This window comes from Dryobates pubescens, chromosome 15 (genome assembly GCF_014839835.1).
Source record: "Dryobates pubescens isolate bDryPub1 chromosome 15, bDryPub1.pri, whole genome shotgun sequence".
Lineage (NCBI taxonomy): Eukaryota > Metazoa > Chordata > Aves > Piciformes > Picidae > Dryobates > Dryobates pubescens.
This window is the reverse complement of record NC_071626.1, coordinates 9,787,188-9,801,910: the sequence shown is the minus strand read 5'-3', so window position 1 is coordinate 9,801,910 and position 14,723 is coordinate 9,787,188. Positions and strand designations below refer to the sequence as shown.

The window sequence follows — 14,723 nt, the reverse complement described above, 5'->3', positions numbered from 1 at the left end:
TATAAAGTACTGCTTTAAAAAGCCACAAGGTCACCTTTGCTGACATTTGGATAAGGATTTTATAGAAGTCACAGGACTGGGAAATGGGCTTGTTGTGCCCACTATCACCAGGGAGGGAAGAATTTATGCTGGTCAAGTAGGCTGCATTGTTATGACTCTCTCATGTTCATAAATGCTCATTTATCAGACTGTTGGATGAAAGAGGCTGACTGGAATTACTCTTCTCCCTTACTGTAGTTCCAGGTAACTTCCTTGCCAGCACACTTTCATAAAATTTAACAGCCCCCTCCTTACCAGCAATCTCCAGGTGCCACATCCTTGCACAGTCTGTCCTCTAGCTTGGTTAGACCTTAGCAAAACTTGGTTTCACAGCCATACTTCATCTAAGCACGGTGTGAGAACTAATACAGAGAATCCTTTCAAGCGAAGACCAAACACACAAGTACACTTAAATATGAAGGATCTGGACAAAGAAGGGCTTTGCTAGTGATGTGTGAATCTCATGCTTTGTGTTTAGATATCCATGTGTGTGCATGTGCTCAGTCTGAGAAGCAGCACAGACTCTGGATGTTAAGTCCTGCACAGCCTGATCAAGCAAGGATGCAGCCTTGAGTGGACCTGAGAGGAATGAGTCCAGGAGGTAGGAGGACATATTCTGACATTATGCACCCTCTGGAAAAAAAACATGAGCAACAGAGTCTCCATGAAAGAAACACCTGGCTCCACCACTGGTTTCCTCAGTGGCATAACATGCAGGAGGGTTTTGACCAGGTGGTAGAAAACACAGGGATTGTGACAAAAATAATCCACATCTGGAATCATGTGGTACAGGTGAGCATTTGAATCTCCTTAGTAAATTACACTGTCATATAGACAGTGTACATCCTTCAGGCACTGTCTGTGCTTCAATACCCAGAAAGCAGACATACCTGTTCAGTGACTGTATCTGGATTGGAAACTTCCCTGCTCTTTTCTCACATCAGCCCTGCAGGGACAGGCAAACATGAAGAGTATCACAAGCCTCATGCTAATGAGCTAAATATTTAACATAATTAGTCACTGGAGCCCCATCCTTTTCTCCCTCTGAGGTGACCAAGAGACAGATCACAGGATTATTAGTATGGTCCCCAGCACTTGATGCCACTTGACTTTGTCAGGTGTACTGCAGCCAGGCAGGATCAGCAAGCACAATCAAGGGACACCGGCAGTGCAGCCTGCGGTATTGTTGCACGCTGGCTGGGGCTGACACTCACTTGCACAGCACCTGGGAAGCAAGGGCCTGCTCCCCATTGTCTGAGATCCTGATGAGTCACTGGCCTCTGACACTGAAGGCCAAGCAAACACAGACAGGTCAATTACTTGATGTCATGGGGAACTCTGCCATGCAATGGAAACCATGGCAGTGGGAGAAGAATAATAGTATGTCAAGTGCAAAGCAGCAAAGATGTTTTTCAACCTAAGGGAGGATGCAGGCGGATAACACATTTGCTGCTAGAGACAGCATCATTAGCATTAAAAAATTGTGGGAGTGCATGGAAAGCATAGGACAGGCATAAGCCTGACCTGGCAGTAGGCAGTGTGTACGTGCTGGAGCAAGGAGGCTGGCAGCCACACAATCTACATCCCGTCGTGTGACCAGGACCACGTAGGTGACACCAAATAGTGCTAACGGGGAGTAGGGCTGGGCACAACCCCCTGGGACCCATCCTCCTTATGCAAGCTATTCCTGGAAAGAAAGCAGGAAAATGTCTGGGCTTATGCTGATATGGTTTATCTATGCTAAGGGACTTTGTCTCATACCAGAAAAGCTACGTGTGCTAGCAGCACAGTGGAAAAGGCAACCAACAGAGATGTGGAATCAGCATAATATGGAGCTAAAAAATCCTTTCCCCACCATCTCCTTTCCTCTAGGGTACTTCTGCTGTCCAGAAAGCAGGGGCTGCTGCAGGAGCTTTGTAGGCTCACTGTGTGGGAATTGCATTCATCACTACACTGCGTCAGCTCCGTAGCCAAGGGCATGCTCAGTTCCCAGAGTAGCAAAGTTGCAGGCACACAGATTTCCCTGCAAGCATCCCAACACACTGAAACTGCTGGAGCTCCACTGTTCCTGGTATCTGAACTTGCTGGCTCGTCTCAGCTTGAGCATCTAAAGACAAAGGGTAATGGGTACAAGTTTCTACTGGAGAGATTTGGAATGGGTGCCTGGAAAAAAAACTGTTCACCATTCGAACTATTAGGCATTGGAATAAACTCCCAAGGGAGGTGGTAGACTCCCCTACATTAGGCAGTTTCAAGCCCCAGCTTGACAGGGTGCTGGCCCATCTCATTTAAACAGTATTCTTACCCTGAAAGGTTGGACTAGATGATCTCTGTCTGAGGTCCCTTCCAACCTGGTATTCTATGCATCTTCACTGGGCCATAGGCACAACCAAGCAAGGTACATCAGGCCCCACACCTGACCAGCACAGATTTAAGGATGGTCCCTAGGGCACTGACACAGTGGGCTAAGGCAGTGTTAAAGATCAGTGCTCCCAGTAGACCAGCATTTATTCCAGGCAGCTAATAACCAGTAGCTAGGCACAGCATGCATACAAAGCCTCCCTCCTCCACTACCCTGCGCTACATAAAAGTATCTAGATGTGACTGGGATCCTGCTCAGACTGACAGGGGCAGCTGCTATAGCAGACCTTTTAATCCCAATGCATAGCCTGTTGTCCCTGGCAGGAAATCTTATTGTGCTGGGCAGGGAATTCTAGACCTTAATTAAATAGGTTGCCCTCCCTGCAAAGTCAGACAGACTAGACTGGAGTCAGACGAAACAAGTTGCTTAAGCCAGGGACCACCTGGCTGTAACTTCATCTAGGTGACAGCATATGCTTTTGTGACTTGCTGTGAAAGGTTGAAACCCCAAGCAAGTTCCCAGAGGTAAAGTGAGGATTTATAAAGTGTAGGAAATCAGAGACGCTCTTTTCTGGGAAGGAATTCATTCCTTTCCTTTTGGAGGCAAATTTTGTGGCCTTTGCCCTGACCAAGCAGCTCAGAATGGTTCAGAACTGATTTTTCAGAGAGCTGGTGTCTCCTCCTCCTCTGTTTCCATTGCACATAGTGTAGCAGGGAGCATTTTAAACTAGATCCTGATAGTAGCTCCTAATACAGAACCCCTGCTTTTCTTTCTCATGCTTGCCCTCACACTCTCTCTGTGAGACAAAGCACCTCCACAACAGAAAAGAGCAGTCATGTTGACCCCATATATTCCTCCTCTCTAGCACTCCACTGCTGTGCCAAAATGTGACTCTGCCATGAATGTGCAAACATACAAGACTGTTCACCCACCTTGCTTTCCCTGTAGAGACAGCTTGAGTACTTCTGCCAGAAGAGACTGAAGCACCCTACTGCCTAGCTAGATGAGGGGAATGAAGGAAGATGAGGGAATGAGGACTCCAGTACGCACTGCAGAGTATTAACTGCCCCTTTGACTAGGTCCAGCCAGAGAAAATGCATAATTCCCAGAGAGTCAGATAGTCTGCTGTGGACCAGGGTGTCAGGTCAAGACTTTGCACCCAAAAAAACCCTGTTCATGCTGCAATGATTTCTCACTAGCCTTTGGGCTGCCTTAAGCAAAACGTGGCTTTCAGCCTCTCTTAAGTCAGTCCTACCTCACTGTGGTACCAGGATGGGGAGAGGGCAACAGGCAGAGATAGGCATCTTGATGCTGTGTCTGTCCCTTAAGTTCCTCCACAGAACATCTGTAAACACAGGGCAGCATGCACCTCAGCAAAAATGCAAAATGGTAGAGAGACCAAAGATTTGGTCTGAAGAGCACAGGCTGCTGTTGCAAGCTTCCTGCTGTGCTAATCAGCCCTGCTTTCCATCATCTGGAGGAAGCAATGCGCTAGGACCCAAGGCACATGCTACCTCTCCATAAGAAACACAAAGGGCCTTCCCTCACCACATTCCTCCAGCACAGCTGTGGCCTTTAGTCAGGGACTGCTTCTCTCAGCTTTAGGGCACTGAGTCTATGCTGCTATTTTCCACTGTGAAATCTGTTAACCAGGTCAAGACCCTACGGTGACATCTGAGCACCCAGATGCCCCTGGCTGAGACAGATGCCACATGCTGCTTAAGTCATGGTCTGACCCTGCAGGATTCAAAACACCCTTCCACTTTCTTCCTCTCCCCCACTTCTCACTAGGGCGCCTGTAAAGCCAGGAGTAAACACAGGACATTGGTGCATGTAGTTTTATTTTCTGAGACACACACTTCACTTCCCAGTGTAACAGAACTTCAAATGCATAGTGGTGGCTACCAGAAAGCTACAGATAACACGAAGCACTTCTCTGTGCTTTTGCTGATGGGAGTTTTTGCCAAAGTTTCTGACCTGGCAGATCCTAGTGACTGACTGTGTTCACCCTCATGGAGCAAGGAATAACGTACTGGAAACTCTCCATACTAACCTGCTAACAGTCTCACCTATGGGAGGAGTGGGAGGCTGTGTTCCTGCTCCCCATCCTGCTGTCTCTTTCACGCCATTTGAATCATCCCTTCACACTCCCATTCACCACACTCCTCAACAGCGCTGTTGTTCCTCCACATCCCTTCATCTCTGGCCATTCCATTCACCTCTCAGATGAGACTGAGTTTCAGGGAGAAAGGAAAAAAAAGGGGGGGGGGGATAGGATAGGCAGAAGCTCACAGATAATCCTTTTATTTTTCCTAAGAAAGCAGATTATTTCTCTTGTATACATGAAGCCAGGAAACAACGGTTTGTCATGGGTATCGCTCTGAGTGCCTCTATGCTGCCCGGAGTGACTCTTGGCCTCTCATCAAAGCTTTCCCACACATCTTGGACAGCTGATTACGAGAAGTCCAAAACAGTGCTGGGGAAGCTACTCTAAGGTGCACGGGCAGGCCTCCGCCGTGATGCTCCTCTGCGCGTGTGTGCTAACCCTGGAAACCGAACTCCTTGTACTTGCTGGCCATGTCATTTCGGAACAGCTCCAGCGCCTTCTTCATTGCAGCCTGGGCATCAGCCCCAAAGTCTGCAGCGTGTTTTTCAGCAAGGACCTTGATAATGACTTCAGAAATGAACTGTGAGGAAGGAAAGAGAGAAAGAGAAACTGAAGGGACGCTCGAAGTTTATTTTCAGAAAAGCCAGACTGAGAAATGGGTTGCAGAGCCCGGAAATATCTCCGAGCTAATTCAGTAGCCCTTCCCGCAGTCTCTGGAGAGACGGTGAGGTCTAGCATGTACAGAGCCTGGGCTGGGCAGAAGAACTGAGCTCTATTCCTGGCTCTGACGCTGATCTGCTTCGTGACCTTGAGCAGACTATGGCACTTCTCCCTCTTTGTCCACCTCATCCATCAAAGCTGAAAATTTGTGCCCTTTATTTTTCCAGCGCTTAGTTTTGTGGGTCTCAGCCTCCAATTAGCCTGGAGAAGAGAAGGATCAGGGGTGACCTCATTGCCCTCTACAACTACCTGAAAGGTGGTTGTAGACAGGAAGGGGCTGGTCTCTTCTCCCAGGCAACCAGCACCAGAACAAGGGGACACAGTCTCAAGCTGTGCCAGGGGAGGTTTAGACTCGAGGTGAGGAAAAAGTTCTTCACTGAGCGAGTCATTCGTCATTGGAATGGGCTGCCCAGGGAGGTGGTGGAGTCACCGTCCCTGGAGGTGTTCAAGGGGAGATTGGATGTGGCACTTGGTGCCATGGTCTAGTTGTGGGGTCTGTTGGGACAGGTTGTACTTGATGATCTTTGAGGTCTCTTCCAACCTTGGTTATACTGTGATACTGTGATACAATGGATCCCCCAGGGCTTATGCTAAATGATATGTCCCTTGTGTCCAGCCACTGACAGTTCTTATGTAATGTAGTTTCTTAGGCACGCAGAGGCTGCCTGGGCTGGTTATTGTCAAGGGTTGCTCAGACTGGATGTGGTGTTTGGAATGGGAAATGTAAACTTGGATGTTTACATACAAATCACATACCATGAGCCCTTTCTGTGCCTCCTCCTGCCTGTACATAGTCCTCAGACTTGAGGGACGGCTCACTGGTCCAACTAGCCATCAATAAATAAAAGTGAGACACACATAGCTGCCTTGCACACATTCACTACACATCAGATACCAAAATTCCCTGCCTTTTCCATACCTCCAGATATTTGACGGGGATTTTATGCTTGGTTGCATGGGTTTGGGCCAGGGGCTTCAACTCTGCCTCATGATTACCCTTCTGCTTCAGGATTTTGCCCAGCTGGGTGAGGACAGTAGCTCCATGTTTCTTCAGGTCTTCAGAACCCTTCATTGCATCAGGAGTCTTCAGGCCTTTGAACTTTTCAAATTTATCCAGGGTCTCAGGGTGATCCTTAAAGAGTCTGTGGACAAATGCAGAGGGACTTGTGAGACTTACGAGAGCTGTCATCCAGACCAGAGCTGAGGTCCATCTGCTCCAGGTATTTCAGAGTATACGGACAGGTGAAGAAGGTGTGACAATCTGCTTCACTCCCCAAAGTTAGTCCCTGCCAGTAGAGGCTACTTTAACCTGAGAACACTGACACTTCAGATCCTTTCCAAATTACCACCATTCCCAGTCACTCCTTTTAGCGTGTCAGTAAGCCAGGCGAGCGCCTAGCCCATCTGGTTTCAGTGTTTCTCATCCTTCTTCAGGTAGGTTGTTCCACAACCCAGTAGCCATCACTGCACTGCATTTTGTGCAAGCTAATTTCTATCACTAGCAAATTATAAAATGCCTCCTGTCTTTGCAGAGCAGAAGCTCCTGACATACCTCCCTCGAGTGTTGCATTGACTTTAATCCCACCCTCTTACACGTGTCGTAACATCATTGCTGCCTTTTTCCATTCCCTTGGCTGTGACAGAAACAATGCCCTGAACATGTCCAACTAAAGCAACAGAGCAAGTGTCTATATTTTGTTTGCATAGCTCTGCTAACTCTTTAGCACCAGTCCCCTGCTTTATGTCAACTGTGTTGAGGTCGAGACAAGAGCCAAGGCTCATCCTGGTACTCAGAGATGATTTCTTACATTCATCTGAAGAAAAACCAAAACCAAATAAAACCACTTGTCTTCATTGACTGACTACTGCTGGGGAGCCAACCTGTAAATCCCAGGCTCTCACCAGGACCTTCTTTCCAGCCTCTCTCTCCACTGCTCAGGGAAAGAGAGCTCCAGGGGCTTCTCTTATACAAAAATAAAACCAAACCAAAACAAAAAACCTGGAGCAGCCCATGCCCACAACAGCCTGAGGTCTTCCTGAACATCAGGTGGATAGGAGAGGTTACTGTGCTTCCACTCTCTAACCACAGACATGGAGGAGTTTAGTTCCTGCCTTTTTTCCCCCCACCCTTCATCTCAGCTGCCAGCAATGTGATTCCTCCATCAGGAGCCATGGCACTTCAGGGTCCTTGGGAGCAAGTGGATAACAAGAGTGTGGGACCTTCAGGCATGCTGTTGCCATGCCACACAGTGCTATATATAGGCACTATGATCCTGAAATGGATATGGAATCAATAAGGTGGAAGAGTGGCTAAAAGACAGGATAGTATCACTCCTGCTGCTTCCTTCCTGCTGCATTTCCTAGGAGACAGGAGGCAGACACCACTGCCAACCAAACCAGTAGGAAATGTCACTCTTTTCCTTGCCAGTATTATGGAGTTGAGGTGAAAAGGGGATACTGCCTGTCCTGATTATTAGTAGTCTAACAATTAGGTGCTGAGACACATCAGCTCCCTTGCATGAGTTTCTTTTGAGGTACCACACACTCTGATGAGCACAATCCAACTGGCTGAAGCACCAGCAAAAGCAATGCCTGCCTTTACATCCAGGGCTCCACAGCTCACACCCGCAAAGTGGTTCACCCACATTATCTGCAGTAGTGTCTGGAGCTCCACTCCAGGATCTCAGCTTCCCTTTCATGGTACAGGGATTGCACATTTGCTCTGCCCTCACAAGTGTGCCGGTGCTGCCAAGGGTCGCATCCCATCTAGAACTGGACATTTGTCCTTATTATGTTGCCATGAGGGCCAGACTCTCCACTCTATGATCTAAGTATGAGTCAAACCACACTAACAAATACATCAGTCACATGGAAAGCACACACTATTCTGCAGCACAAATATCCTGTAGATGTGACCCACTGTCCTGTGGCCAAAGAACCCACCTCATTTGTTGGGAGGGCTCAGGTTCCTGATACTCCTCCAGCATGCCTGCTCTGGACCACATGAGGGGAGAGCTGCTACCCAGCTGCCCCCATCTCTCTCCTCCCTTCAAACAGCAGCTGAACTGGGCCATGATAAGAGGTAAATACGACAGCCTCATCTTTGAAAAAGCTTTTCAGAGGGTTTCCCTGGTGGTGTGGGTCCTTTCTTCAGCTGTGCTTAGGCAAGAAAATCCCCCAAGTGAGTGCCATATCTCCACTGCTCTCTTCAGTGTCTGTACCCTTCTAGTAGATCATGCTGCACACAGGCTGTGAGGGAGATCTGGAGATATTCTCCTCAAAGTCTCCATCCCTGCTGGTCTGGAAGGACAGGCTGGCATCCAATGCTCAGTTTCCCACTGTGCAGCCCTGAGATCCTTTCCAGATTGCACTTCTCTGACCTGCTGATGGCACCTGAGTTGTTCCCCTCTCAGGAGGAGAGGACTGCAAGGACAGTATGGTGGGGAGGGTGTCCTCTGCCCACCTCCACTCTGACACCAGATTCAAGGAAGAGTGAAGCAGAGGGAAGGATGTGCCTCATTTCTCACCCAGGTCTCAAATTCACCATTAGAAGACGAGTGTTACCACCTAGATTTCTGGCCCAAAAGCAGGATGGACAGGGCTCTGCTAGGTGAGGAGAGGACAACAGTCAGCTACTGAAATACTGAAATTTGACTGAAGTAGAGAAAATTGTCACAGAGGTGACTTTTCCTTCCCTGATGCAGAGCATCTAAAGGCCAAAGACACACAGTTTGCTCCAGCATTTCTCACCATGGTGCTTGGGTAATGGAGGATCCAAAGGAGAGCTTTGTCAGCCAAAGCAGAGGGAGTGACAAAGTCCAACCATCTTTTGAAAGCAGCACTGGCCTGCTCCTGCACCCATAGACAGATGGAGAGACAAAAGCACAGCCACTTTACATAGTGAGTAATTTTTAACCCAGAAACCATAGCAATGGAAAAACCACCACCCTACAGCAAAGAAAACAGCCTGTTGAGGAAAAAACACTGCCAAACAGAAGCCCCCATGCCAAATATCCACCTTCCCTGGTCCTCTCATCGAGAGCTCTCAGCTTTACTCTTCGGACCAAAGCTTCCTGCCTACCTCATTAGAACTTCGTGCCCATGGCCGGCAATGTCAGACTCCACCTTTCCCCAGACGGTCAGGACCTGCTGCCATTCCTGGTCACTGAGCCCCATGGTGCACTGAAGGCAGATCCTGAGAGCTCCCAGCAGCCGCTTGCCTTTCCCCAAAAGGTGGCTGGAGAGCTCACCCGTGGGATTTATAGCCCCTGCTCACAGACCTACACCTGTTAATCGTCAGCTGGACGTCTTGCTCTGTTTCAAGCTTGTCTAACCTAATCAGCCTCCCTATTTTTTTTCTAGGAAGCTATTTTGGGTCAGGTGCTATTGTGGGTGCCACTGATGGCATCATTTCTGCTTTTCGTATTGGTCTGGCACATGTCCTGCTCTAGACAGAAAGGGCACTGCCGAAACACTGTGCCAGGAGACTGTTCCAGGTTCCCAAGGACCCAGGACAGTGTCAAGCTTTATGGCAGGAGATTCCTGAAGAGTACTGTCATCTGCAAGGCCAACATGCCTCTCTCTCCTGTGGCCTGCCAAGGGCAGGCAAGAGAAAAAAGCTGGGACAGCCAGGAGCACCGGCTCCAGAACTCCAAAGGCTTTTCCTTTCCCATGCTGGTTTCACTCTCTTTTGTCCTCTGGGATGACACATGCCACTTCGTAATAGAGAAGAGCACAGTGTTAGAAGAGACATGTCCTTAAGAGCTAACCATGTTCAGAGCACACCTGTCATCTCCCCAGCCCCTGCAGGAGAGAGGAAGAGGATAAAAGCTATAATGGAGCCAGTTTTTCCACACCTGCCTTCTGGAATCCTTCTGCCTGGCTCTCTGGAGGACATCCAAGATTAGCCACTGGCTGAACCACGATGTCAGAGCCAACAGATGTACAGCTGAACCATGAGGGGAGCTTGCAGCAGGCCAGAGGCACAAGGACACAGCAGGGCTTCACTCAACATGCACCCAGCCAGGGGTTAAGGTCTCTGACTACCTCTGGCAGGCCAAGTATCAGTGTTGGGAGGAAAAGCCCCTGGTATAGCAAACAACACGGGTAAGCTTTGGGACACCTCCCAGCTCCTCTGCTCCTCTATTGCTGTCCTGAAGTATGCACCTACCTCTGGACATTTCCGAAGGGACACACACCACAAGCCTCAGCAGGCAAAACTCAACAAGGGCTGAAGATCTCTGCCTTGGGGGTCAGGAGAAGAGCATGCTACTCTGCAGCCCCTACTGCAGTGCTGCAGGACATAAAGTTCATTGCTGTCTCTGCACCCATCCACTCTCTGCAGCACAAGAACAGTGCCTCTGCTCCAGCCTTGCAAGGGGACAGAAGTGCCCATGTACAGGGGTGACCAGGTAGAGAGGAGGACAGAGGCAGAAAGCCTCACATCCCTCAGAAACACACAGGTTTAATAAAGGGAATAGTTTGGGTAAGAAGCATGGCAAAAGCCAAGTCGAGGTATCAGCTGGTGTTTAAGTCTAGAGGTAAGGGAATTTTGGCTGTTAGATGTTGCACGGCTCGGTCAGCCAAGTCAACCTGTGACCCTGAAGTCCTCCCCTTGTCTCTCCTCCATACACCAGTTCACATCCAAAGACACACATCCTAAACAATACAAGGCCAAGATTTCAGCCTGGTTTACCTGTGTGAACACCAAGCTAAGTTAAACCAAAAGGAGAGAGCTTAGGAGTTCTCAACCTCATTCCTTGTGCCGTTCTCCACAGCACAGGGGTGAGAGAGGAGAGGTCACATACCTGCAGCCTCACTCCATGAGCACTTTGAGCAGTAAAACAAGCATTTGCACCTTCCCAGGCTCCACCTTGGGTGGGATCCTGAATAGTGACCTTACTGTTTTACACACATTTCAGACAGGACAGAAGTATGGTTCTGGTGCAAGAGAGACTGTTGCTTATGCACTGAGCTCTGTCATATTCTCCAGGCTGAAACTACTCAGTTGCCATAATAACTTCCTTTGAAGCTGCTCAGTATATTTTCCCTGAGCCATGAAGCCAACAGTCCTGGTATGGACATTAATGTTAAATAGTCAGAAGGCTTAAAAAGAGAATGAGATTCCATATTGCTTTTTGCTTTTTCTTTCTTTCCTTTTATTTTTCCTACAAGAGTGTCAGTAATGAAATGAAATCATAAGCTCTTTTCCCTAGAGCTTAAATAAATTTGTCTGCAGAAGTACTGAAAACTTCATAGCACACCAGACTGCCCCTCAGCCCTGCTGCTGTGAAAAGGACAACACGTTTTAATATCTACAGGCTTCTCCTCTCCCCCTTTGGGGCAAAATCTGTCACCTGCAGAATCATCTCGGTAAACTAGGGACCCAAAATATCAGCTGCCCCCTTCAAAAGCACCAGGGGATTCATACCCTATTTCAAAGGACGCTGATCCCCCCAGCCCACCTAGGGCACTCTCGCTGAACGAGCAGCAAACGTATCGCTAACGTTTTGGGCCATGTTTTGGGGTGATGAGGGTGCCGGCCGCCCCGGCTGGACCGCGACCACTCAGCGCAGGTACCCGGCTGGGAGCTCCGCTGCCCGGGCAGGAGGCGTCGCGGCAGCCCGGCTCCGTCGGCCAGGGCTTGCTACCATCTAGTGGCCACGGGCGACAAAGCCATGGGGATCGGAGCCTGCGTCCAGCTCCCTGCCTGAGATTCGGAGGCTCGGGAGATGGCCAACATGTAGCCCTCATTTTTCAGAGGCAGGAGAGTGATCCCAGGGCACGCAGGACTGCAGCGTCCCAGTGCCAGCACCATCACAGGGCTGTGGCTGTGCATAGGCGGCAGAACTTGTGTGAGGGACTTGACTTTGGTGCAGAGCATAGAAACGGTCTGTTTTCCTCAGCAAGGGCCTGTTTTGGGGGTGGCAGGGCTCTGGATTGGCTGGGTGGCGTCGTGCCCAGCCTTGTGGCAGGTCTCAGGCACAGGGATGATGCTGTGCCTTCCCTCCAGCCTTGAGCACTGGAGATGGCTCGGGTGGTGGGACTGGGGCAGAATAAGATCCCATGGGACAGCAACAGAGCCACAGCTGAGCCCTGGGGTACTGCCAAGGAGGAAGGCTGTCCTAGGGGCTTAGGAGCTAGTTTCTACTCAAAAATGTTCCAAAGGATGCTCAGGGAAGGTCTTCCCCAGCAGGCAGGGGAAGAGGCACTTCTGGTTAAACAGTGGCTGCAATCTCATCTGTGTCTTGCTCCTCCCTCAACAGATGTCAAACTTTTCTACAGGTGTAAATTAATTTAGGCCAATTACACAAATGACAATGCAGCTTGTTTTCCCCATTTCTGAGGGATCAAAGAAGTTCTGTGACTTCCTTGAGCCCACAGACACGCCAGTGAAAGAGAAAGGGCTGGCTCTTGGGTATGGTTTTAGAAACACCAGCTGCTTGGTGGTTATTAATACAGGGCACAGCTGCCCAGGCAGAGCTGGGAAGTGTGGTAGAATTCACACACCAGGCAGGGACCAGCTCCAAGTCAGTTTGGCCACATTCAATTTTTTTTTTCTTAAGAGTATTGCTGTTGTGAAAGGAAGCCAACCTTGGCCTGTAAAGTGAACATCAGAGAGCCCAGCAGTCCCCAGCATTGCCTTGGCAGTTCATATAACAAATCACCAACGATTTTTAGCCCTGTCTTCTCAGCAGCCAAATCTACTGTGGAGAAATGTGTACCCAAGAGAAAGGCACTAGCACAAGTCACAGATTTCTTTCATTTGAAGTACGTTCATGACACAAACTTTCCTGCAAGATGAAGAGAGAGAGGCTCCAAGACCCAGCCCATTTTCCTCAAGAAACACCCCAGACCATCTTGTGTGCTTACACAGCAAAACAACTCAGAGGAAAATAATCCCTGAGAGCAGCCAAAGGTCCTGTGGCTGGGGACAGTGGCAGCAGCAGCCCCAGCTCTGCCACGACTCTGGGTTGTATGAAGCATGGCATGACACAGGCTCTGCCAGGGGAGAGGCCAGGGGAAGGCTGGGGCTCTGCAAAAGGCAGGGACATTATATAACTCCAACTTACATAATTACCTATTGCATAATGCCCAGGGAACGGCCCTCCGTGAGCCGGCCGCCGTTTCTATGGCATTCTGCTGATCCACGGCAGCTGCGCTGGGGCTCCGCAGCCTGCAGCTCGGGCCGAGCAGAGAGGCAGGTGAGAGCCTGTGCTCAACTCATCGTTAGTTAGCCGGGGAGGTAAGGGCAACAGTAGCAGGGTCCTATAGCCAGAGCAATGCAAGAGCATTGGGATTTCTGCGGCTGTGTCACTGACTCCAGTATTCAGAGGGCTGGAAGGCTGTCAGATAAGAGCACCGTCGGAAGCTGCATGCATCGCACAGCGCCCGCCTCTTGCGGGAAACAAGGTGGAGTCTGACTGGTGGTGGCAGGAGCCAAATCCCTTCCAGCCTCTCTGCTTTCTTCCACTCGCTCTTAAGCACTATTCTTAGTGTTTGGAGGCAAGGCCTCTCCCACACCGACAGATTTCAGCAGCTGAGAGGTGACCTGAGTCGCTTGCCTAAAAGGAAGAGGAAAGATTAGGAGAAGGAGATTTCAGCATCAGGACAAGATCTGGGCTGTGAGTTTGCAGAGCTGTGCTATGTACTTATCAGTATCTCAGCATGGATTCTTTCAGGGATCATGCCCTGTGCCATAAAGTCAGAATTAGCTTACTTTCACTTCAGTGCTCACAGGATCCAGCCTTTGGTAATTATTGGACAGGCAATTTATGACTCAGTCATCTTCTTTTTTCCAGAAGGTGCACAGGATAACACAGGAATGACCCACAGCAACCAGGAAATCATTGAGGCACCTCACTATGTGACACTGCACAGCACCTGGACAAAGCTTTTATTTGGGCTAAGCAGGATGCTTACTGCAAACCAATACTTGGATTCAGTGGGAGAATAAGGAGAAAAGCAGCAGCACAGCCCCAGCCAGATTATTTAGGCTCCAGTACAGAAGCTGAGGCTGTTTCTGAGGCTGCCTGAGCCCTCTCTAGGGATGCAGACCTCTGAAGGGCTGGGAAAAGAGAACACAAAAAGGACTGAAGATTTCTGTGGGAAGCTGTGAATGCAGTTAAAAGGAGGAGTATGATTAGAAAACAACAGGCAGGTTTTAAAGCCCTACTCATCCCAGGAGCAAAGGGAGGAAATTATTTTTTGGAGGTAAGAGCACAGATGATACCAGCGAGACCCTGGAGATCTCTAGGAGTCAGTGGGAAGACATGAAGGAACTGTGGCATACAGCAGTCCCTTCAGATGGATTAAACTTCCTACCACTGTAACCACACACAGGGATTTGTGTGCCACTCACTGAAATAATAAAACAAGAAGGGAATTCTTCCCTCATCCCTCACTACCAGCATAACACTGCAACTAGAACCTGCCAAGGGACAATGGGAAAGGCAAAAACACTACCAAAAAATCATATACAGGCAAAAAAAAATA

At 49.2% G+C, this 14,723-nt stretch overlaps 1 protein-coding gene across 1 annotated transcript; it reads right to left on the bottom strand.

The window, feature by feature from the left end:
* Positions 1–4,938: 4,938 nt before the first annotated feature.
* MB (myoglobin) lies at positions 4,939–9,476 on the bottom strand. The gene is made up of 3 exons (XM_009902531.2): positions 9,310–9,476; positions 6,148–6,370; positions 4,939–5,088 (listed from the first exon to the last, which is right to left on the bottom strand). Exons 1-3 carry the CDS (start codon positions 9,402–9,404, stop codon positions 4,942–4,944), a joined length of 465 nt encoding a protein of 154 aa, XP_009900833.1. The 5' UTR covers positions 9,405–9,476; the 3' UTR covers positions 4,939–4,941.
* Between the last annotated feature and the right edge of the window lie 5,247 nt (positions 9,477–14,723).